At 43.5% G+C, this 25,478-nt stretch overlaps 1 protein-coding gene across 1 annotated transcript; it reads left to right on the top strand.

Moving 5' to 3' along the window:
- Positions 1-235: 235 nt before the first annotated feature.
- NDP (norrin cystine knot growth factor NDP) lies at positions 236-23,942 on the top strand. Its single transcript, XM_002719873.6, has 3 exons — positions 236-927; positions 14,797-15,174; positions 22,699-23,942. Exons 2-3 carry the CDS (start codon positions 15,001-15,003, stop codon positions 22,924-22,926), a joined length of 402 nt encoding a protein of 133 aa, XP_002719919.1. The 5' UTR covers positions 236-927; positions 14,797-15,000; the 3' UTR covers positions 22,927-23,942.
- Positions 23,943-25,478: the final 1,536 nt, after the last annotated feature.

Below are 25,478 nucleotides of genomic sequence, written 5' to 3'. Positions count from 1 at the left end.
CTCAAAAAGTCACCGGGTCCACCTTTTCATTGTTTCGAAATCGCATCTAAAGTTTGATTCTAAATGATGCAGACGAAGGCGCTTATTAAAGTGCCATTGTGCGTTTCCTCCTGTCTCTGCTGCTCAAAGCCATTTAATGGATGAACAACTCGGGGGTGGGGGGCTGGGGGGGGGGAGGACTCTCACCACCCACACACGTCGTGCTCAAACAGGGCAGCGTTTCACCGTTGCTTCCACAGCGTCGCCTGAGGAAGATTTCTGATGCCCATCTCTCTCCCCTCTCACTGAGAATTTCAACTTCATCCCAGGCAGCTGCTGAATCGTTAAAGAGCATAGCGCTCTGGCTTTCTCTTTGCAAAAACTATGCATCTCTATTGCGGACTGGTACCTCTTAATGGCAGCCACATGCTTGCCAAATAAATAAATAAGTGGAGGAAGGAAACTCAGAATATTTATTTAGCCTCTTATTATTTCCAGAATATAAAAAAGAAAGCCAGAAAGAAAAGGGAGGGGAGATTTCCTTGCCCTTGTTCTTCTACGCCGTTCCCATGCTAAGATGCTCTGTGGAAGGGAGCCGGGCGGTGGGCAGCGGCTGTGAGTCCCCGATAACGAGCGCCTCACATTTCCGTGGCATTCCCATTTGCTAGTGCGCTGCTGTGGCCGCACGCCTGATTGATATATGCCTCCAATGGCACTTTTCCATTTGACATTCTCTCTCTCTCTCTCCCTCTCTCTCTCTCCCTCTCCCTCTCCCGCTCTCTCTCTCCCTGTGTCGCTTAAACAACAGTCCTAACTTTTGTGTGTTGCAAATATAAAAGGCAAGCCATGTGACAGAGGGACAGAAGAACAAAAGCATTTGGAAGTAACAGGACCTCTTTCTAGCTCTCAGAAAAGTCTGAGAAGAAAGGAGCCCTCCTTTCTCCCAAGGTAAGCAGGAAAACAAGCGCTGACGGCTCGCCTAGGAAATTACTTCTTTCCAAACCGAGCATTTCAACCTCCTCGCAGACAAAGAGACAACCTTTAAATACCACTTAAATTTGCATTACTTTAATTTGCATTAATCTGTAGCCTGCTAGCATTGTGTTTTTTAAATGAACGGGGCTTTGAAGTCTGCGACAGAGCAGGGAGCCTCCCAGAGAAGCTGGAAAATATCTTTTGGTTCGACTTACAGAGATTTTCTTTGCAAACTCTCTGCGTAGTTAGACGTAACTTTGTAATCGTTCGTATATCTGACCCTGTGAAAGGGGCCAGCGCAGCAGCAACTCGCCGACATGGATTCACGGAGCCCGGTGTCTTCCCCACCGCCCTCATCCCACTTACAATGGGGGCACTATGAACGCAGGCGAGCCTGCGAGGTTAAAAGCGCACTGTTTACTTTTATTACTACTTATGTATGCTGCTGATCTCCTGCCAGGGCTCTGCCGGGGCGCTCAGAATGACTTCAAACAATAGGCAACATTTATTTCTAGCTTTCGGTGTCAGGCTTTGCAGGAATCCGGCTCCTTATCCCAACGCGCGGCACTTCGCTTCCATAGATGCGTTCGGGTAGCACGGGGTTGGGGGGGGGGGGGGATGAGGATGGGTTTACTGTATGATTTTGATTGGGTAAAAAGTCCGAGGAAATGCATGCTGTTTGCCTTGGCCTTATTGCAAGGGTTTATTTTTAGTAGTCAGCTTGTCCCTGCAGCTCGACCAAAAAACTCCAATGGCCCAGGAGTGCTGGAGAAAGGATGCTCCTACCAGCCCAGGGGACCAGGACCTGTAGGAAGGACTCCTACAGACACCTGAGGAATATTTGGAGGCTTCTTTCAACCTCCTGAATACTAGTTCTCTCTTTAAATGAACAATTGAGCTGTAGGAGGCCTGGGCAGGACTCTTTCTTGGGGAACGGGAAGTTTGATTGTGTCCAGAATGTTAATGACTTGGAACTTGCAGTGACTGGGGCTCATTGTAAAGGACAAGCCCCGAAAAGCTTCCAGGAAAGAGGCAGACTCTCCTCTCTACTGTGATTCAGGTGCGGGGAAAGAAACTGTTTGGCAAGATGGGAGTGCCACGTGCAGTTCTTTGTAACTGTCATTAATAACAGCTATGGCTGCTGCAAAGCAAGTCTCTCTTCATTTCTAATATTAGTGCATTTTAATTATAAGGCACTGGCCTTGGCAAATTGCTCCAACACATAGCATTGAATACCAGGTGCATTTGAAAGCACAGACGTTGTCTAAAATGCAGTGCAGGCTGAGAGTGTCCGCCAAAGACAGTGGGGACCCTAGAATGCTTCTCAATGGAGCCTTTAGAGCAGACGGAAATACCTGCTGGGTGTCTCCTCACCAGTCTTGCTTCTGAAAGTAAACTTCAGAGTCCTATCGCTGCCCAGTTTTCACTGTGGAGTGCGGACAAGGTTTACGAGAGACTTTTCTGATTTTGCCCTGATAGCTAGCCTAACGAGGAGCATTGCTGAAAGCAACTCTGACTTTGGCAATGAGTTAATTTACAACTTTGGGAAAGTCCCTATTCCAGAAAGCCTGTGAAGGATACTATGCATTCTCTTGCAATACAATTTTACAGGGATTTGTTTTGTTTTGTTTTTTTAAAAAAAAATTACCGCTGTTAGCAAAGCGTTCGCCGACTGCGAACAATTTTCTTAGACTCTCATTCAGATCATTACGTGAGGGTGTTTGAGCGCAAAATGCAGAGTTTTGCATCGTTTGTTTTAATATACATTTGGTTGGGGAGAACTGGTTGAGACCTTCTCAGGACTGTGCGTAAGCAGCTGACACCCACAGATGGAAACGTGCCTGTGGAGTTTTCAATCTTAATTCTAGTTCCAGTGACACTGGCAAGGGAAAAATAAATCATTTTTCAATACATTTAACAATTTCCAACTCATTTATTTTCCCGAGCCCCTGAAAAATGCGGTGAGTTTCTCAGGGTTACAGCCACCAGTGGTGGCCAGCAATTTCTACTCTATTTGAGGAACTCACAATTCAAGTACTTTTATTCTTACTGGTTAATTATTCATTCCATCATTCTTTTAATAAATATTTATGAAGCATTTTCTATATGCCAGCACTATGCTACTCTTGATGGATGCAAAGGCGAAGGAAACCTTGTCCCACACCCTAATTCTCCCTCTGAATGCAATCTCCAGTTCGATTTTGGAACTGAAATGGGCTTTGCCAGTGGGGAAACTAGGCAATGATGCTCTGGTTATATAGAACCATTTAAAATAGCTGCTAGAGCCTAGATTGCTTTGAAATGACTCTTACTTATCAATGGGTTCCTTTATCACCTGCTCCTGGGTAGAGCTCACTTGCGCAGCTAACCTGGCCGGGATCTTTCCAGTCTGGGGGAGAAGAAGCCTGGAGAAAGAGTAGTTGAAGCCTTCCCTCTGCTCTCCTGAGCACCCTTTGGAAAGGATCACGTGCTGTGTCTCTCCGGGACGGGTGTGAGTCACCTATTCAGCAGCTGACACCAGGCCACTGGATGAGTCATTGAATTAGAAACATGCATGCAAGAAGATGCAGTCACTGTCTTCCACCACCTACTTGTCCCACCCCCAGGACTGATGAAACTCATAACCTCTGAGCTTGGCCTAAATTCAAGAGGCCCCTGGGAAGATGCTGCCAGAAATTGTTCCCCAAACTCAGGTCTCTGGCAGAGCCACACTCAGTGCTGCTTGCAAATGGCCCGGTCGTGTTTGATCAGGTGGTTAGGTTACTGGGAAAAACCCTGAAGACAGCATCACCAGGGACCTTGACTTGGTTCCCTTATCAGCAAATCATCCCCCAGGGTTGGATTGAAATGCCTCTAACTCCCCAGGGTGCCTGACTCACCCTATGCAGCCCTCAGCTTCTTGGCTAGTGGCCTTGACGCCACGCCCCTCCTCACCTCTTCCCATGACAGCCAGTCAATGCCACTCTGTCCAGGGCAGCAGGAGCAGAGGAGATGGGGAGGCAGGTGGAAAGACGGAGAAGTGCTAAGGCCCAAGGGGGAAGCTGTGGCCTGTCCTGGCTGTGATCAGCTGTCATTTCCTCTTCGTGTATGACACTGTGGAACATATTAAAATTTCTCTGGGATGGTATGTTTGGAATTCCTCTGATGCCCCACCTCACCAACTTACCCAGACAATAAAAGCAAGGTTGTAAGCCTTTGAACAGCTGGCCGGCTATATATTTCCCCTCTTTCTTTCGCATAATCTAATTCAGAAAAGAATCCAGCTAGACTGGCAGTGCCATGTCTGGGTACTTGTTTCCTGCAAGTCCTTCCTCCGCCACCTCCTCCAGCCCGCCCTGGAATCTTCCTGGGTGGCATGTGGCTTTTCTTTTCTTTTTGCTCTCCACTGCGCACAGCCCGCCCCCTTTTCTTCGCTCTGCCTGAGCTCCTTCTATTGTGAGCTCCTCTTTGCTCTGCCTGTTTTCCACTCAGCCTGGGGTCCTGTGCTATCCAGGGAGAACAGCCCATGAGGTCTCCCCATCTCCATAGTATTCCCAGGATGTCATTCTTGGCACCAGCTTTCCCTGGGCTGATAGGATCGGGGGGCTTTTTGTAGCCCCGAGCCTGAACCCACTCGCGGAGAGGAGCAGCCACATGGCCCGCCGAGAGCAGGGCTGGAGTGACCCGGGTTGGCAACGACAAGCATACCATCACAGTGACCCGGACATCTCCGGCAAAGGCCTGGGGGTGGGAGTGCTATGGGAATGGCTGGATGCACTTCGGCCTACATTAAAAGAAATGTGGTCATTCTCTGTTTCAAGACAAGGGACTTGAACAAAGCTCCCTGGATCCTTGGGTCCAGCCCTGCCCCCTTTCCTCATCCTTTTCTCATCCCTCCTCCCCAACAGAAAGAAGGAGAGACAGGACTTTTCATTGAGTCAGCACAGGCCTGAATGTCTATGAAACCCATTTGGTGAACAGGGACAAGGGGATTCTGGGTTGACCTGAACTAAAATTGCACAGGACTTGGGAGATAGAAGACATCTCTTCCCCTCCATCCCTTCCTCCTTTCTTTCCTCCTCTTTTTCTACCCTCCCTCCCTCCCTTATCTCCCTCCCTCCCTCCTTTCTCTTTTCTTTTTCTCTTAACAACAGAACAACGGTTTGGTTGATGAGTTGCAAATTGAATAAACCAGATCATTGAGCTTCAGATTTCTAAGAAGTCTCTTGTAACCATCCCGGTATAGCATCCTTAAAAGATTCTGCTAATGTCCTTGGGACCAAAAGGTATTTAAGAACTATCTACAAGGTGGCTTTCTATTCCTTTGCTTTTCCTGCAGGCTTTGCTTGTCTTTTCCGGATGAGCTAAAGTCATTAGAAGACCCAAAAGGAAAAATTCAACACAGCTGATTTAAAATGGGCCTTTTCCTGTTAGCTTGACAAGACAGAAGGGGAAGAGAGAGAGAGAGAGAGAGAGAGAGAAGAAAGAGAAGAAAGAATCAACTGCTCTCCACTTCCACTTCTTGGGTTTTAATATGAATTATTCCATACAAGTCCCTAGGCTACAGGATCTATTTAAAGACAGCTGGCAGCATGAAGGGAGAGGGTAAAAATACAACCACTCTTTTGTCCATCAAAGGTTTTCTTTGGGAGGACATTAAGAGCATTCCTGCTTTCCTGTCTGCCCCTGCCAGTGGCAGCTTTCCAGCGGATAGTACCCACTCCTCAGCCATCAGGTCAGCAACCACCAACTTCTGTGTCTGATTCCAGGAAGAAATAAAGGCTGAGCAAGGAGTCCTTTCAATGCCCCAAGTGCATGCAGCCGGGCAGGGGAAGCTGGTACTGAGATGAGCGCTTGCTTGACTGTGCAGGTTGCATGCTGCAAACTCACACACCCACACGCTGGAATTTTTCAGGCGATTGTTCCGATGGCATTATTTCTGATGCCAGCCTCCCTCACATCTGCAAAACTTCTTTCTTGTGTCTTTGGCAATAGTTTGCTTGGCACCATTCATGCTTACTGTCCCCTTTCTCAGAGGCCTCAGCTCCTGATGGCTATCGCAAGGAGTCACATCCTCTACACCCATTTTCAACAGTGAGAATGTGGCACCCTCAATGGGGTTTACAATCTGGAACAACTACTTTCTTGTTAGAAAGAGTGCTGACTCAGGAGAATCAAAGAATGGGTAGCTTCATTGGGCAATATGTCCCCCCGTGCTTGTAATCATGAATGCATCCAACTGGGCTCCATTTCACCCTCATGTCAAAACATGGATAGGAACATGGACTAGCAGCTTCAAACCAGGCATAAGATTTGCAGTAGATATCTTTTTCTCCCCCCCCACCCCACCCCCTTTTTTTTTTTTTCTCTCCCAGCTAAAAATTTTTCAGACAGTTTGCTCTCTTCCAAGGCCTGGCTGAATCCCAACTTTTTCTTTTAAGCTCTGATCCAACCAATTGCAGTATCCTTTAAAAATGAAAGGGCAACAGGTTAAGGCATTCAAGAAAGTTGATGAGCTGTCAGAAGATGCTTGGGGGCGACCTTCCTACAGTGCCCCAAACCACCAATGACCCTAAACGTGGAGTCCTCTTCCATCCTTTCAACCATAAGGAATAAAAATAGGTAAAGAACAGGTCAGGGGAGAAACAAGAAGAGAGAAGGAGGAATTATTTTTGATGTTCAAAATCTGCCACTGCCCTTTCAATTTTTTCAAATAGCACAATTTCAGAAAGGAAAAGTTTCCTACATTTTACCCACTCCCTGCCAGGAAGGGGTTTGAAGTTGCCTTTCTTTACCTGAAAAAGAGGTCAACTCCTCAAGTGAAGAAAATGTCCCTCACCCTCCACCCCAAGTAAAACGCAGGTACACACATTCCTAATATGGCTGTGAGGAATCAAAGAAATCCAATCCCTAATCAGAATCCAATTTTCCTTTAAAACTCAAGGGGACGTTTTAGGAGTGATACATTTCTGTGATTTTTTTCCCCCCTGAAATGATGGAAAATTACTCCTTTTCAGAAGGAAAATGTTTCTTTTGAGGTTTAAAATCCAAAGGCAGCAGAATAGGACTGCTACAGGAGAGCTGGCCATCAAAAGACGTGGCTGTAGTAAAATAAAAACAGAAAACCAAGAGCCCCACCAGTTCATGGTTACTAGTAATTTAAGGAAATGGATTTTCGAGTGACTTTTATGTGAATCTTGCCCCTTTGACATAAGTCGCAGGAGTGTTCCAGATCGCAATAGGGTTGAATTCGATATTCAAATCCCACCATGGGACTGAAAAAGCAAATTGAATGGGGAATGGGGAGACTGTGCCACTCCTATTATTTAATGTCTCATTCTTGACTGAGAGCTCTACAGCTGTTAGGTGAGATCACTACTCACCATTCCAAAACCTTGTTGTGGGTGAGCAGCTTCAAATGCAACTTTGGAAACAGTTTGCTGGACACTTTGAAGGAAAGCCAACACACTCATTTGGCTCCGGGGGGAAGAGGGAGCCTGGTACCCAGAGTGGACAGGGGTTACCTCTTTTCTCCTAGGGCCGTTCCGCAACCAGCACTCCAGGGGCAGAGCAAGTGTTGAGTTATTTCAGTTATTTCAGTGGGCCAGGGTCCCCACAACACCTGGCTGTCTGTGCTTTTCCACCGGGAGGGTGTATATTCACATGCTTTGACAGGACTCAGTCTCCTGGGTTGGGTAGCTCAGAATTCTGTTTTCTTTCAAAAGGGTCTCGTGCAAGGTGAAAGATGGAGTGTGTCCCATTCTTCACGTGAATTCCTCCTTCCTGGCAGGGAGTGGATGACATGAAGGGAAGCATCAACTAATTTTGAGCATCAACTAATAATCATTCTTTCTTCTCTTTTGTTACTTCTATGGTTTCCTCTCTCCCACTTTTGTTTCCCTGTTCATGGAACGATGGAACGGGACTCTGTGTTGATTTGTGGCTCCAAAGAAAGGCCACCACTAGGCATTTTCTGAAAGTTCATGACCATATCAGTCATAGCTTTGAGTCAGGTGGCAAGATTTACAGAAATAACCCAGGCACCCCAGAGAAGACTTCTACAGGAAACTGTTTCCCAATACTCATCAGACCTGATCATTTCCAATTTATGCAAGATTTGTATTGTGAAACTCAATTAGTTAGGTCAGCTGTTTAGATCCCAGAATGAGTCTTCCCATGGAAACCATAGAAGCCCACAGATGCCCAGCATAGGATCTAAGAACCCTATGCAGTGATCAGCTCTTTTGCATCCAAACCCTAGCCCTGGGCTGCAGGAATGTTCCTCCTCTAGCACAGAGGTTCTTGTGATGCTTTACAAAGCAGAGGGCCTTGCTCTTGACCACTAAGACGTTATTAATTGTACATCTGCAGAGACAACCACTCTTCTAACCAATCTTCTTCTCCTATCTGGAGTCAGAGCATCACAGATGGCCCCATTAGATGGCATTAGGATTTGGGGTTCAAGCTCTGTTTAGCAATAAATGTCATTCCTAAGAAAAGTACAAGAAGGATGAACTTGGCCTAGATCATTATCATCAAATGAAAGAAGTCTGATCCTAGCATGATTGTTTTTTGGCCTTGCTCATCTCCCTATCTACGCTTTGGTGGGGACCAGAAAGAAACAACCCAAATGTTAAGACAGCTTTAAGAAAAATAGCAACTGGTTAAATATTCTCACTATCTGCTTCCTATTAGTAACAGGATCTTATTCATTTGTAAGCCACATTTAGTAGCACTTTGCAAGCACTCAGTCAATTGGTTATTAAGGGCTATTTTTATTTTGAGCCACCAATACGACCTCATCAAGGGGCAAATTGTTTTAGCTTGGCCTTCAGTGTTGGCTCAGCCACCACCTTAGAATTCATTTGGACTCTTCTGCAATCATCAGCTCCCCGAGTAAGGAAACAACTGTTTCTGTAGGATTTTGCTTTAGGGAGTAGGTAGCCCTCATGCAGGTGCAGTACTCTGAGAAGTTTGGGTAGAGTTGTAGGCTGTCAGGAATGCTTGGGGCCGTTTTAGCCTCTAGACCAAACTGCTCATTTTGTAAATGAGGAAACTGAGTCCCAGAGAAGGCAAATGAATTACTCAAGATTGCACAGCCAAGGATGGGTGGGTGGGATTCAGACTCGAGGATCCGCCTACCAGATCAGAGAACAATAGAACGCTCTTTAGATTTCAGAATGCAGTGGGATAGTTATCCAATGTTTCTCACAAGTGAGTGCAAAATGCTGGGACATCCAGAAGCTAGGGACATGGGCTAGCAGTGAGTCTGAGAAAAAAAAGATGAAAGCGGTAGGTAAGTGGGAGTTTGGATAACAATGAGAGGTTCCCCTGGATGTCCTCACAGTATCTGCAAACCAGGAATTTGAGTTTCAGTCAGCCTCAAGGTCAAGTCCTCCCACTCTAGTCACTCCCTAGACAAGAAAACTATTCAAGCCAAGGACACACACACAGGTGGGGCCACTTGACAGTTGGTTCATCCCCCTAAATTATTTCCATCCCTAGTCCTTTGTTTTAGCACCCACGATTTTGATTTATTGCCTCTCTTCCCCAGCTGTAGTCTTCCCTTTTGTTTCTCCCCTCTCATCTTCCTCTATCACTCCAGCTGCTGAGCTCAGCCACACTTGCTTAGCAGTGCGAGCTGGGAGAACACGGAGTCCTGTCATTGGCCAGAGGACTGTTGTTTCACTGCAGGGATGCTGTCTTCCATCTCCCTAGGTAGCCCTGTGGTCGCATTGCCTCTCCTGACCCCTCCTTGTAGAATGGACACCTGTGAGATGAAAGGGGTAGGAGCCACGTCCTCCCCGCTGATTCTGTGGCTTCCCATTCTTGGACATAGCTGGGGTTGGCAGGCTGGAGACTGGACAGTGCTCACAGTCAGTACCGCTGCCTCCGACTCAGCCTGGGCTTCTTGGGTACCAGTCAGGCTCTTCCAGATAGAAAACATATTCAAAACCATGCATTGGGCATGCAGGATGCTTCCTAAAATCCAACATCCTGTTTATAGTTTATAAACACAATGCCCTGGGAAGAGGCATCTGACTGATTCTCCAAGGCATCTAGTTGACTAGATCCCATTGGAATTCTTTGAGTTCCCAGGAAGGGGCTACTTAGCACGTCACACTCTCTGAATTAGAACAGAGTTTCTTGCTTTTCCAACCAGAGTATGAATTGTAATCTAGTGCCAAACTTCCTTCCACACTTACATGAGGGGACTTAAAAAAAACTTATGGAAAATGGGAGTAAAAGATAAGTTTATTTATTACAAAAACATTTTGAAATCCATGCATAGTTTTCTCATAATATGCATTTTCTATGAACTTTTTGCAGATCCCTTATACAGCTTTGCTTTGTGGTTTTTGGCAATTCTTTTGAGGGAGGCCCCTTGATCTGCCATTTTTACCTTAGTCATAGCTCATGCCATAATTTTTTAAAATTACGGTAAATTTCAAACGCTTCTGTCTGATACATTGACCTCATTCCAAAGTCATTATATTTTATCATCTTAATTTCACCTACTAAGAAATAATGCTTTGCATGTTGGTTATGAATTAAATATTAAGGGAATTTATCAATATATCCAAAGAATTACCCAGGAAAACAACTGGCCAAGGCTCGTTGCTTATAGATGCAGTGAGCCAGAAGAGGGATCTAGGATAGGACCTATTTTTTCCCCCTGACCCTTATCTCTTAACTGCTGGAGCAAAAGGAGACACATAGTAGGTGCCTGATGAATAGCTGTTAAATAAATCTTTGTTGAAAGGAGCCGCAGGAAGACACATGTGCATACATTGGTATCTCTATCTAAGCCAAGGGAGAGAGAGGGACACCAAAGCATGCCCTCTTTTGCCTGGTACGCAGGGCACAAGTAAGGCCATTCTTGGCACAGGCTGCTTGTCTTAGCCTGTTGCTGGAATAACTTGTGTGAAACCAGCACACTACCCTCTGCCAGGCAGAAGGTCAGCCCAAGAGTGAGCTGATCTGTGGGGCACAACATCATCTCTCACCCAGGAGGCTGCTATGTTATTTCGCTGAGGATGACAGGTGGGGAAATCTGGGCACCAGTTGTTCTTTTCCACTGGTATCGTTTGGAGGGTAGCTCCAAAGTCGGGCACGCCAGCCTACGTGCCTCTCCTGCCGGCGAGGCTCCACTTCAGAGCTATTAGAATGCGGGCTCTGTACATTGGCCAAGTCCATGTCTCAGAGACTGTACCCAGAGCACAGAGCAGCCACAGGGTGATAGTTCAGCAAGAGAGTCGTTCTCTCATTCTCCATCCTCGGCTGGGCTGAGGTCTAAAATCTTGAGAAGCAATGTTTGATTTTATGACACATGGCTTTATAAAAAATTAAGACAAACTGGAATGAATTTACTTTTGAGAAAGTGACAGAAACTTCTCCAAAGCAGATATCCCTAAGCTGCCAGGAAGTGGAGATCTCAGTAGGGTGAATTTCCTTAATTCCAGATTTTCCTCTTTGTGAGGTCTTCCACTGCCCACCCGCACTTTGCACATTCTCGCCCATGCACACTCCGACTAACATAATATTAAGACAACTTGACTTCACGTTGCTCCTTTCTTAAACTATTTCCTATTTCTTTGTGAGCAGGACAGAATTAGTTCATATAGTTTGAACTCTTAAGGCAAAAAACAAACAAACAAAAAACCCAGGATTATGTTGCAAGAAACTTAACTTTTGGTTTTGAGAGTTTTGTGAGTTTTGCGGCAAATTTACATTGTTGCTTATATTTTTACTTCATTTTAATATAAAAACTGAACAAAAAGTATGTTTTGTGTGTTGGAATTGTAAAATTTATTTTAATCTTTGTGATGATGCAACATTCTCTCTGTCACTATTTTATTCTTCATCATTACTTCTGGATTCAGTTTACCATCACTAAAGAGACATTATCAGATAATAAAGTTACATTTTATGTGACATTGTCTCTTTATTGGTATAAATTTCATAGCATTTGCTTGCAAGAAGTGTTTTATTCTTTTAAAATTGTGCTTGCAATTCAGGCTATCGCTACTAGGTGGCAGTCGTGTACAAGAACTAAACAGTCTACCTGGAAGAGTGGGAAGACTTCAAAAAGTTCATGGAAAATGGAATAAAAAGATAAAAACTTATTTTGGTGCGATTTTTCAAAACTCCATGCATAATTTTTTCGTAATGTGCATTTTCCATAAACTTTTTGGAAACCCCTCATATAGTTGCCTTGTATTCCATTGTATGGATAATGTGCAATATCATTGATCACTTCCTTATTGATAGATAATTTGTGCTGTTTCCAAATTTATGTTATTGCAGCCATATTCATATGAATTCATGTGGGTTAATACATAGAAGTGGAATTTCTGGGTTTAAATTATAAACCTTTGCGTTTTTAAAGAATATTGCCAAATTAGCCTTGACAGAGGTTGTACCAATTTATACTGCACTGACTCAAAAATGGGCCTGTTCTCAACAGCCATGCCACAGACTTTGGAATCTTTATATAAATCTGATTGGTTGAACAAAGTATCTCAAAGTATTTTAATTTTTATTCCTCTTAAGTGAATGAGAGTGCCCATCGTCTGTATTTTATATGACAATACTTTTAAAAGTTCATGAGAAATGGAATTAGATTGGTTTATTTTCATGCAAACAATTTTGAAATCCATGTATGATTCTTCATAATATGCCTTTGCCATGAATTTTTACTTGTATTTTCTTTCCAGTAGACAAAATGGAAATGTCTACAAATATCAACATACATACACATATGTATAGTCTTCTTATTGATGTTGCTTATTCTTGCCATCATGATATACATGTTTTTCTTTAACTTGCTGTGCTCATTTAACCGTACCTCCTGGCTATGACTCTGAAGAGAAGTTGCTGGCAGCTGGGAGCTCAGGACTGGAATATCTGCTTTTCCCTTCATCCTTGTGCCATTGACTCCTGGGGGAAATATCTGTAGACTGGAGTGGTGAAAGGAGGAATCTAATCAATTCCCTCTCTGAGACTAATTAAAGCCTCAAAGAGACAGATAACCAACCAACTGGGATAATTTAGTCATACTGAAACTCGGGAAATGGTCAGTAATATTGCATCCTTTGAACATGGACTCCAAGAAAGTTCTGGCTCTTTGAGCTAAAGTCTTGCTGAGTTTCAGGATAATGTGTGTAGAAAGATCTGCACTATGCAGCTGAAAAGAAAACAAGAAATGCTGTTCAGAATCCTTTGCTGATTTGGAACACTGAGCACAGATTTGATTCGTTTTAATGAGATTAATTCCATTAGCATGCACACAAAGGAAAGTGATGCAAAGTTGTGTGGCAGTAGGGCCTCCACAACTTTAGGATTTGCTCCTGTGTATGGAGATGGTGGGAGCTGAAATCATAGCTGTCAAGTGGTGGCATTTTCGAGCAAAAAGGGACAGCAGATGGCATTTTTTCCAACTTCCCTACTCTACAGATGAGGAAATGGACTTGATGAGTTTAAATGACCCATGCAAGGTCCTCCAGTTAATTACAGTCAGTGCAGGGACTGGGGTCTAGGTGGATCCCTTCACTGCTGGTCTCAGCCCTTTCTGAAATTTATAGGATTCCCTAAAACTCATGTTCTGAGGCTTTGCCATTGCCAGGGAGGCTCTGTCCTAAAATAGCCCTGTCTCACACACCTTTTTCCACTTAGAATTCTCTGCTCCACTCTTGCAAGACAGCTAATTAAGTCTCTGTGTGTCTGAAGTCACTCATTCTATCAGGGTAAAAGCAATTGGCTGATACTGACTTTAACTTCTAATTTCAACCTTGTCCTGTTTATTCAGACTGTTCATGGGTAGGGAGGTTTTTTTTTTTTTTTTTTATGAAAGAGTACTATGAGCAGAGTAATCAAACTTTTATCTGAAATGCTTTCAAAAAGTTTTTCTAAAGCTTTAATTATCATGTTCCTTTGGTTTGGGGTGAAATGTCAATTTTCCCAAATGTTTGAAAATATTTGTGATACTCTCTGTCTTCTGGTGTGATAAAAAAGCATCAGTGTTGGCAATGGCTGGGTGTTAGTGAAGTGATTTGGGGGAGATCTCCAGACCCCAGTCCTTTGTCCAGGAAGTATGGTTCTAAGAATAAAGCAAACTGTTACAGTATGCTCCTATTTTAATGGTAAGCCCTTGCTCCAATGACTACTTTCTTTTCCCAATTAAACCATGGGCCCAGGCCACAAAGGCTCTGTAAAAATGTGACTCTGTCGGCAAATACACATGTGGGGCCTTAACCATGCTGGAGGCCAGTCAGCATAATGTGTATTTCAGACGCAGTTTGTCATTGATGCTGGGTGGCATGGTGCTTAAAACCAAAACAGGATGAGCCCAGAGCACCGAAGTGGAAAACTAGGTGGGTGGGTGAGCATGGACTTGCATGTGGAAAATGTGCTCCCAAGGGACATGTCCTGTGTTCATTAGCGATGACCTGCCCCCTCTCCTCTTACCTGCCCTGTAAGCTGACACTTAACACCAAAGGGTATACTCGGAAGCTGAATAGACTCTCCTGACCCTACCAACCAAGAATAAAGACGAGACCACCCATTTCAGGGCTGGCCAGAACCACATGGGGTTCAAACTGTTCTTGCCCCTAAGATCATGGACTCCAGCAGTTAAAGTCAAAATGTGCTTCCATTCAACCAGGGTATCCACTTCCATGGGGATCCCTGCTATGAGGTAGAGGTGGGGGAGTGAAATGGATGACAGCTTATGCTAATGACACTGTAGAAACTGATATTCTCCACTTAAAATAACATAGAAATATTCTACTCATTACCTCCTGGGTCCCATTAGTGTTTCTGGGTAAACATTTCTGAGGACAATAATCTCTGTTTTCCTTCTAGCTGTGCAGCAGGTACTCTGATGATGGATTGCGAGAGCAAAGAATAAGACACAACTCCGGCCTTCAAAGGACAATGACAACCAGAAAGCTTCAGCCAGATCCTGCCCTTTCCTTGAAAGGATCTGGAGCCTAGGTTAAAGCATCTCCAATTTTTTGTCCTCTGCCTCCCTCTGCTGTTCTTCTGGAGAAGTTTTTCCTTACAACAATGAGAAATCATGTACTAGCTGCATCTTTTTCTATGCTGTCCCTGCTGGCAATAATGGGAGATACAGACAGCAAAACGGACAGCTCGTTCATGGTGGACTCAGATCCTCGACGCTGCATGAGGCACCACTATGTGGATTCTATCAGTCACCCATTGTACAAGTGTAGCTCCAAGGTAAGACCAAGGTCTCTGTGAAGGTAGCACCCCCGTGGAAACAGGACAGAAGCCATATTTCTTTGTCAAGGGGAGGAGAACTATGATCATGGCCCAGACTTGAGGCATATAGCTGTCTCCCAAGGCTTGTGGGAGACTCATTCTTCTAGGGCTTCCCATCATGCTTTATAATGCTGTCAATAAAGCTGCTTAAGTTGCCATATACGCATTCATCCAGTAGGAGTATATTACTTGACCCTGGCAGTGAAATGTATGAGCAGTAGTATTGTTTTTCAAGAAAGTAAAATAGAGCCTACATGTCACCATCACTCCTCCTACCTCCACCAGCAATAAAGAGGAAGGGGATGCAAAAAAAATACAAGAGATCTTCAAAAAATTCATAGAAAATGCATGTGCCAAAGAAATTATGCCTGGATTTCAAAATATTTTTCAGCAAAATAAATTTATCTTTTAATTCTATTTTCTATGAACCCTTTGAAGTTCCCTTGTGTGATTGAGCCATCGGACACACTCCTTGGAGGTCTCTTCAAAGGCTCTCTTGGTGAAATTACTTAGTACCTGGCCTTTCTCCACGTGCTACATTTATGTGATATTGATTTCAAAAGACAGGGTGGTAATTTGATCATTTATCATTTTTACACCGATTATCTGAATCACTTTTATTTGGAGCAGGTTGCATATCTCTTGCATGGGCAACCTGTACTTCAACACTGAATCTAGGTGTGCAAAGGAATAGGATGCTTAAAAGACCACCAAGAACAGCCAGCCACATGGACCACCCAGAAAGAAGGCACATTGGAGGGTGGAACAGAACTCCAAATGAGAGTTCTCACAAGTGTCACTACTCGCAAACAGTCACATGAATGAAATTTGTCCACACTTGGTAAATACAAATTTGTTTAGCCCAACCTCAGAGATTTTCACTCTCAGTCCTGAGACGAAAACCATTTAAGCATTCTCATATGGCAAGTATCTTTTAAATTACCAGTATAATTAGGGTTTTTTTGTAATATCAACCACTAGAATTGAATTAAGACCATATAAGTCAATCTCTCCACCCTTCATTTGAAAGCATTATGACTTCAGTCTGCTTTTAAAATTTCCATAACTTCTGTGATTAGGGCTCAATGATGCTGACTTGTTTCAGTTTGGGGGATCAGAATTTGAGTCACATTACTTTAACCATTATATTAATAAGGTCTATGACTGTGGGAACAAATAAAGATTTTCCACTTAAGAAAGACTTCCTGGATCTTATTTGTATTTGCAGTAAAGAGATGAATGTAAGTTTTTGCAAGGCTACAATCTCTCCTTAGGGAAAGAAAACTAAGCCATATTGAGAAAAAAATGTGAGAAGTGCTTTAACAATCATGATTTCTGAGAAACTGTAGGCCCAAGTAAGGCTGGCTGGAACAATTATTGCCTTCTCTTCTCCTTCCCTTTATGTTTCCATGGATGACTTTTACCCTGTTGCATTCTCCTTCATAGTCATGATTCTTAAAAAAAGGAGGGGGGGTGTAAAATTATCTTAAAAATGAGTGTCAATGTGATGACAGGAAGTAACACAGAAAATAGAGCATCTCTAAAAACTAGAAAACAATCTGGAAAGATCAAGCAGACTGATGGAGGCACGTCTTAGCAACTATCACATTGACATAGGGAAGGGCAAAGAAAAGACATCATTAGCAGACCTCATTAACTCTTACCCAGTAAACTCACGTTGCCTGAGCATGAGTCTTAGAAACAGACTTCAGTCTACAGTTGGTCACCTTTGTTTCTTCCAGAGCGCTGTGGTAAATAACACTGCACAATTGTGATAGTAGGAGAAATGCTTGTCATTTCATGGGAACAATCTATTTTCAAACATTCTGAACTGTCCCAAATATAGCAATCTTATGTAAATGGTGCTTATGATGATAAACCTTTCTTTCTTGGCTATAAAGTATGCCTGGAAGAATCTCGACTACCCAGACCTTTTATGGATTAGATTTGCTCTATGTAACCAGAAACAAAATTGTTTTCATTTAAAAGTATTCTATAATTCTTAACTTTCACAAACTCAAGCTAATCTTCTCTCTCATGGGTCTCATTTAATGAAATTGTTCACCTTTAGAGATGAGGGATAAAATGTTTATCCTGTTAGAAAGCAGCCAATAACAATCTATCCTAGTGTCTTCTTGGTAAAAGAGACTAGAGTAGATTTTTTTCCCTCTCTACACAAACTTCCTGTCAACATCATGTTCAAGGGCCATTATTTACTAGACAAGTGTCTGCTGTTTGCCCGTAGATTGGTAACACTTCCTGACTTACATCTGTCCAGTGTCTGACTTTGTGAAGACAGATGGAGGGGAGTGTGTGACTCAGTCTCAGGGAAGGGTTAGGACACTTGCTTGAGCATCTAATATGTGTCAGGTACCTTGTACGATGAGGGGGATCCAAATAGTTCACAGAAAATAGAATTAAAAGATAAGTTTGATTTGGTGCAAAATATTTTGAAATCCAGGTGTATGAGGAGTTTTCAAAGAGTTCATGGAAAATGCGTATTATTTAAAAAAAGCTATGCATGGATTTCTTTGGTTTTATTGCACCAAAATAAACTTTTTTAAAAAATATTTTTCCATGAACTTTTTGAAGTACTCCTCTAAGTGTGCTAAACATTACCAACGAGCCTGTGCTGGCAGGCTTTGTCATTTCCATGTTTTCAGTAAAGAAAGCTGAAACCCAAAAGAAGTATTCAGTAGGTTTCTTGATGCCATATAGTGCAGAAATAACAATGTTTACCTTGGAACATTCCTCTTTCTTCAGCTACTTGGTGCTTCATGTTGGAACAATGTAAGTCAAATGCAGGAACCACTATTTAGATGTCTAGGCTCAACTTCTGACCTGCCAACAAGTTACTTATAGTCAGCATTTTTCCTAGAAAATGAAATAGAAGAGAAACCTTTTCTGGGCACCTTCAATGAGTCTCTCAGGTCACCCTAGCCCTGCTCTTGCAGCTGGCCAGTCTCAGGGTTCTGTTGCCATCTCCTAGCAATTGAAGAAAGGGCTCAGGTGAAGGCAGGCAGAGAAGACTGAGCCCGTGTCTCACTAAGGAGGACAGTGTAGCCACAGGTGAAGATGCCCTGGTGGCTTTAAGTGGTGATACTTCCTGGGAATGGATACCAAAGATCCTGGGAGTAGTAGATTCCTTTCGAATCTTCATGGGATGACATGGTTTCTTGGTATTTGGAGTGAATAAAGGCTCTAAAGCAAATAGGCTCAAATGTCGATGGTCAGTGGAAACTGGCTGCTTGGAGAATTTTTACGGGAACTGAAGCATCCCAGACTTTGAAGTGACAGAGACCTGGTTTCCAAATCCAGCTCCAGTTTGTCAAATGGGTGACTTTGGAAGAAGCTAAGTAATTCTTTGGTGTCTCAATTTCTTCCCATGTAAAATGGAGGTATCTGTTCAAAGTTGTGGGTATGGGTGTTGGCAGAGCTATATGTAAAGCAGCCAAGAAAGTGTCCAGCATATACTAGACATTTAATAAATGATGCTGCCATCTTGGTGATGAACTTATAAACGGGACAGGTGTTTTGACTCACTTTCTATTTCAGTCACTACTGAGATCTCAATAACCGTTGGGATCTCCTATAGCTTTAAAGGATTAGGGAAATGAACCTCATTGTGGTGCTTGCTAAACTCAGGATGGGGTGAAGAGCAGAGGGAGGTGTTAAGAATAAGGATAAAAGTAAAAGAGAAACAGACCTGACTGTCTGACCTCCCTCATCAGGTGAGTGGAAGAAAGAGGGGCTAATGGGGGGGGGGTGAATTCTGGACTTGGGCCAAGGAGGGATTTTCAGGAACCCAGGTTGGAAAGTGAGCTGGCAGGGCAGGCTTGCGAAGTCCAAGTTGGGTAAGGACTGAGAGGCGGTGGCTCCAGGCCAGGACTTAGAGCCAGGGCATGGTTGTCTGAACTCTTATGAGCCAGAGGAGCAGGTGGGAACAAAGAGAGAGACAGCAACAAAACGAAGGAGGAGGATGGCTCAAGAGACAAAGCCTAGGAAAATTCACAGAGGACAAGAGCCCTGGCATGTCAAAGGCTGAGCCTGGAGATTAGGAGAGAGTTGTTAGGGCCCCCAAATCCTCTCCTACCACTGCCCACAAGGCTCGTAGTGTGGTAGGAAAATGAGGAGAGTCGGGAACATCAAGTTGATAACACAATTGACTGCTTGAGGAATCTGACTTAATTTTTTTTAAAGGAACAAATTTATACTGAATGTCTACTACGTGAAGATGCTGTGGAAAATGTTGGAGACACAAAAGTAGAAAGGAGGGAAGGCAGGAAGGCAGAGAGGAAGGAAAGAAGAAAGGAAGGAAAGGAGTGAGGAAGGAAGGGAGGGAGGAAGGAAGGAAGGGAGGAAGGAAGGAAGGAAGGAAGGGTGGAAGGAAGGGAGGGAGGGTGGGTTATGGCCCTCATAATTCATCCAAGTAAACAGGAAAGAGAGAAGGGAGGTGTTCTATGTGCAAAGGCCTCTTTGCATCAGTTTGATTTGGGACCTGAGTGAAAGAACCAGATCCCAGCTGGAGTGAGCCGAGATCCCACCCACCCTCCCAAGCCCCATGCCCCGTGCCCCATGCCCCATGCCTTTTGTTCCTCTGGCTGTAAATCTGTTGGTGCCCCCAGCCTGGTCCAGACCCTTTGGAGGTTGACCTGGTTCCCTGAGATGTGCTGAACAGTCCATTTGTTGAGGTTGCTGGTAAGAGAAGGAATGGGAGAAGCAACATGAAGGAATCTTGTTCCTGAGGAAAAGGAGGTGCTTCAGGTATATCATGGAAACAGGGGTGCACAGTGGTCAGTGCGGAGAAAAAGGCAAAGGAAGTTTTACATTCAGTTGGGGTAAATTCAAAATCCTGCTGTAGGATGAAGACAGGTAGGTCTTTATTCTGATCTGAATGGGGACACTTGGTCAGGGTTCTTGGGAGGTTCAGCTCCATGTGAGTTTGAGGATGGTGATGTCATGTCCCAAGAAGTCTGTAAGAAAAAGTTAGACTTGTAGTTCCCTGGTAATGACACAATCAGGGATCTAGAGACAAGTCAGTGTACATTAGAGAAGGGCTTGGGTTGGCTCATGTCTCAGGAAAACATCTTCATGGCAGGGGACAGGTGTTACAGTGGTTTTGATCAGGAGTCTGGTTTTAGACAGATCCAGGTTTGATTCCAACTCTGCCTTGTTCCAGATATGCGAGATTGGGCAAGGAACTGGGACTCTCCAAAGCTTCTGTTTATTCATCTACAATAATAGTATGGATCACCAATTATGTTATCCTTTCTTGGAGGATTGTTACAAGGATTAAATACAATAATTCATGTTGTCATCACTCAATAAATGTTCCTATTAGCTAAATGATTGCTGTCTAGTGATCCATCCCCAACAGAGTCCTGAAACTTGAATGAATCCAGAGCCTTGCTACTCAAAGTTTGGGCATCAGCCCAGCAGTACTGATATCAACAAGAATCTTATGAGAAATGAAGAATCTTGGGTCCTTTTCCAAGAGCTACTCCATCAGGACCTGCATTTTCACATGCACACTTCAGCCTGAGATGCCCTGGTCTGGAAGAGGTCAGAAGATGTTCATTAAGTGCTGAAACACAAGTGAGGCAATGACAGAGGCTAAAATGTGGGCTCCCAAGAGTAAACCGGAATGCATATGGTTTTTCCTTCCATTCGTTAATGACACACAGTTTTGGGTCTTATCTTTCCAACTCCCCCTTCACCTCCCAACACACATAAACAGAGATAGATGTCCAACTAGTTTCCAACTAGTTTCTCATGTTCTCACAGGTGTGGAAGGGGATGATCTTGAACTTTCTCATTAGGGAGATGGGGGCTGGGTACCAGGGACTGACCTGTGCACTACTAACCTATGACGTAATCTGTCCAACTCTGTTTCAGATCATTAATAAATGCCTATCAATGTCAAGAACAGGGAGAATAGAATAAAAACCTTCAAGCAAATCCTAACAGCTTATAGCTGCCATTTTCTCTGCCTCTGGTCTTTCAGAGAAAACAAATCAGTTGGTCTAGTCCAGGTTAATTTTCTCTAAGCCCTACTGTCCCCCACACCCCCAACCCATATCCTATATTCCTTTGATGGTTGCCAAGTGATTGTTGCATTTACCCCTGGCACCTTCTCAGATGATGATGTTAATGATCTATAATTACCATTTCTCCCCTTTGTGGAAAGATGGGCCAGCCATTTCCTTCTTAGAATTTTGGGGTATTTAATTCTGCACTATAGGATGATGTCAGAGATAATAGCTGGTGAGCCTTTATTAATAATTGCTAATGCTCAAAATATTATAAAGGTAAATGTCAAAAGGTTTCATGTACATATATGTATCTTTTGCTCTTTTATTTGAACAGTTCCATTTTCTATGATCTTGCTGTTGGTTCTGAAATTATAGGGCAAATTTTTCTCCATTGCTTCAAACATAATTCACTAAGCCAGATCCTCCCACATAAACAGGGACCAGCAATCCCAAGTTCCCCAACCTTCTTCCTGCCTTGGTACATATGAATCAAACTGCTCCATCCTACCTCACCCATGACTTTCACTCCTTGGATACCAGGATTTACATAGGCGATACATAAATGAGCATTTTGGCTATCTCTTTAGGCTTTATGCAAGATACTGAGTGTGTGCTTATGTACGTATTTTTCCTGGGGATAACTGGTAATTTTTAATCAGACTCATTGCTAAAGCCACGTTAAGAGCCACCATAAAGAATATACTGCCTTTGTTACTCCAACCCAAACCTTTGGAAATGCAGTTGATCTTAGAATGGGTGCCTCCTAATATTTGCCCTCCAAATGACTCTGAAGATAGAGATGTGATGACACAGATGTCAGGCTCCTTCAGTGTAGAAGCAAAAGAGTATCATCGTAGAGCCCCCAACATGCCCTGTCTCTATTTCTTTGTCTTGTCCTAAGTTGTATCACCCAGAATATGCCTTCCTAAGTATTACTCAGCTGTCCCGTTTCCTTCTTCAGAAACATATTCCTTTTGCTTACTGATTCCTTGTAAAAATCAATCGCCTTTTCGTGTGTCGTCATTCTTTATTTACTCCTCAGTTTAGATTTTGAATGAGTTTCTGCATTTTGTTACTGATAGAATCACTATGCATTGGGCCAATAGAGACCATCACCTGGCGGGAGAAACTTCTTTTGTTCTTTGACTTTTTTTTTTTTTTTTAATCTGAGCATCATGGTGGTGGGCCTGGTCCAATGGTTTTAAAGTCTCAGTTTGCTCTAGAATCTTCTAAGGAGGTTTGAAAAATCACAAAACCTTGAGTCCTACCCATAGGGATTTTAATTTAAAAAGTCTAAGATGGGGACTGGCTGTTGACTTTTTTTTTTTAAGGCTTAGCACTCAGGGTTGAGAGCCACTGGTTGAATCCAATAAAAAGGGTCAAGGTCTTTCAAAGGATGCTGGGGTATCTTGGCCACTCCGCAGGTAACCACCTCCTCTTCTTTCCCCAGATGGTGCTCCTGGCCAGGTGCGAGGGGCACTGCAGCCAGGCGTCGCGTTCTGAGCCCTTGGTGTCCTTCAGCACTGTTCTCAAGCAACCCTTCCGTTCCTCCTGTCACTGCTGCCGGCCACAGACCTCCAAGCTGAAGGCATTGCGGCTGCGCTGCTCAGGGGGCATGCGACTCACTGCCACCTACCGGTACATCCTGTCCTGTCACTGCGAGGAATGCAGCTCCTGAGGCTTGCTGCTGGATGGGACCACTGCAGAGGCAGTCCAACCAGCCAGGAAGGACTGGCAAGAAAAGAGTTAAGGAAAACAAACACAAAGAGATGCAGCGATTCCCACAAGATTCTGCATAGTCTAGGCGTAAAGACTCCACATGGTTCTTGACAGAGAGAGCTACTCTGGGAACTTGTTTTCAGTTCCCATCTCCTTTCCCTGGTACAATTTCTTTTGGTTCCTTCTCGGATTCAGTTATGTTTCCCTTTGGCTCTGAACGCTGTTTTGGGTTTCCAGCCATTGTGCAGGAGTGGGAAAATGTGGGCCCCCATGCAAGAGTATGTCAGGCTGTCACTGTTTGGTGCATATCAGGGAAGAATTTGCTTTGGAAAGCAGGACATCTCAAGTCTTTCTGGAATATCTTCTGCTTTTTTTTTTTTTTAATCCTGTCATTTTGGTCTAAGGTTGCTATTGCCGCTATAGGTTACCGATTTCAAATTACAGATGCAAAGCATATGGATATGTTTAGCCAGGTTTACTCATAGACAGCAAATTGACATTAAAATAACTAACAAATGATTCTCTTAGGTAAAGCTGGAACTCTTGATAGTTGTAATTATTATTCAGAAATGACTTTTTGGGAAGCAAAGGTGACATAAAGAATTTGTCACCCGAAGGCTCTTGCAAATAAATTATGGTAGACGTTTGTAAGGGAGCAGACTTTTAAAGACTTGCACAAATACGGATCCTGCACTGACTATGGAAAAGGCATATACGTTCTAGTGGCATGGAGAATGCACCATACTCCTGCATGCAAATTAGACAACCCAGTATGAATTTATTTGTGGGTGTGCTATAGCTTTAGCCATGTCTTGGGCATCATTCTCTAACATCCACTTGTCCATGTGAAGCTTGTTGCCAAAATGGCAGCCTGGCTCATCTTCTGAACATTTGATTCAAATATATTGTGGTCCTAGAAGCTCAAATTTTGAGTTATTTCCATGTTTTAAAATAAAAAGAAAGTATCTTCAAAAATTTGACCTGTATAAGTAGTTTTTTTTTTTCTGACTCTATCTTACTGTGCTGTGAACTATAAGATACATGTAGCTAGTGCTTGGACATCTTCTATGATGTGGTAGGAGGGTTCAAAAAAGAGAAAGATAAGGTTCTAGAATATATGATGGTGGTATTAGAATTTTAGAATTATTTACTTGAAAAGCAGAGGATTCACCCCCTAAAAGCCGACAACATCCAGGCCAGGCCAGGCCAGCCCAGGCTAAAGAGGTAAGCCAAGAACTCAATCCATGTCTCCCATGTAGGTGACAGGGACCCAATTATTTTTTTAAGATTGATTTATTTATTTGAAAGGCAGACTTACAGAGAGACAGAAGCAGAGAGAAAGAGAGAGAGGTCTTCCATCCGATGGTTCACTCCCCAATTGGCCACAACAGCAGGAGCTGCGCTGATCCAAAGCCAGGAGCCAGGAGCTTCTTCCGGGTCTCCCACATGGGTGCAGGGGCCCAAGGACTTGGGCTGTCTTTTACTGAATTCCAGGCCTTAGCAGAGAGCTAGATTGGAAGAGGAGCAGCCAGGACTAGAACCGGCGCCCATACGGGATGCCGGGCTTCAGGCCAGACAGTTAACCCACTGCACCACAACGCCGACCCCAACAGGGACCCAATTTCTTAAGCCACTGCCAAAGACTCACAGGATCCGCATTAGCAGGAATCTGGAGTCAGGAGCCAGAGCTGAGCATCAGGTAGGGATTGTGACATCTCAATTGTAAGGCTTAACACCTAATTGGGGCTTTAAAAAAAAAAAAAAAGCAGTCTGGGAGAAGGCTTATGAAGTTTGGCTATTAGTCTCAGAAGTTAGCCAATCACATGAACACAAACTTGATGCATTCTGGATTCCTTAGTATACAGTGAAATAGTCATCTCCTTTTTAATCTCCTAACTTTCTACTCGGAAGAGAATGAATATCCATAATTAAAGTCTGAAGAACCAGCAGGAGGACACATAGTTCACAGTGATTCCTGTACTGTTGACTAGCTAATGCCCCGGGGCCAATGATACCATTGAGCAATGCAAGAACACTCACAATGCTAGTCGAGTGCTGTGTCCACTGTAGGCATCTCAAAACTAACCCAGAGTGGGCAACTCAGTTTCTACAGCAACCTGGACACCGTCCTGCTCTGGTTAACCAAAGATGAGGTGCTCCCCACTGTTTGTACAGCCAACCTGTGAATTACTTTCCTGTAGAGAAGATGGTGGCACAGAATTCACACATTTTTTTAGGAAGCCAGCAGAGTTAAATTTGTTTCTGTGGCTTTGAAACAGAATGAAACTAGGGCTATTAAACCTTGACCTTGATCTTAACCTTCATGGTGACAGAATCAGCTAGTCTACTAAATTGAAAGGTCTCCTCGTGCTGAAGGCAAACATGAAATGGTAATTTGGACTATTACACGAAGAGAAATTTTCTCATAAAAAGAACTAAATTTTAATGCTGAAAGCTAAATGGTTATAATTCTTAACTGATAACAAAAGTATTAACTGCTGGTCACATTTA

Source organism: Oryctolagus cuniculus, chromosome X (assembly GCF_051225735.1).
Source record: "Oryctolagus cuniculus isolate XC-2025 breed Fujian yellow rabbit chromosome X, ASM5122573v1, whole genome shotgun sequence".
Classification (NCBI taxonomy): Eukaryota; Metazoa; Chordata; class Mammalia; order Lagomorpha; family Leporidae; genus Oryctolagus; species Oryctolagus cuniculus.
The sequence above is the reverse complement of the archived record's forward strand: the minus strand, read 5'-3'. Positions and strand labels throughout refer to the sequence as shown.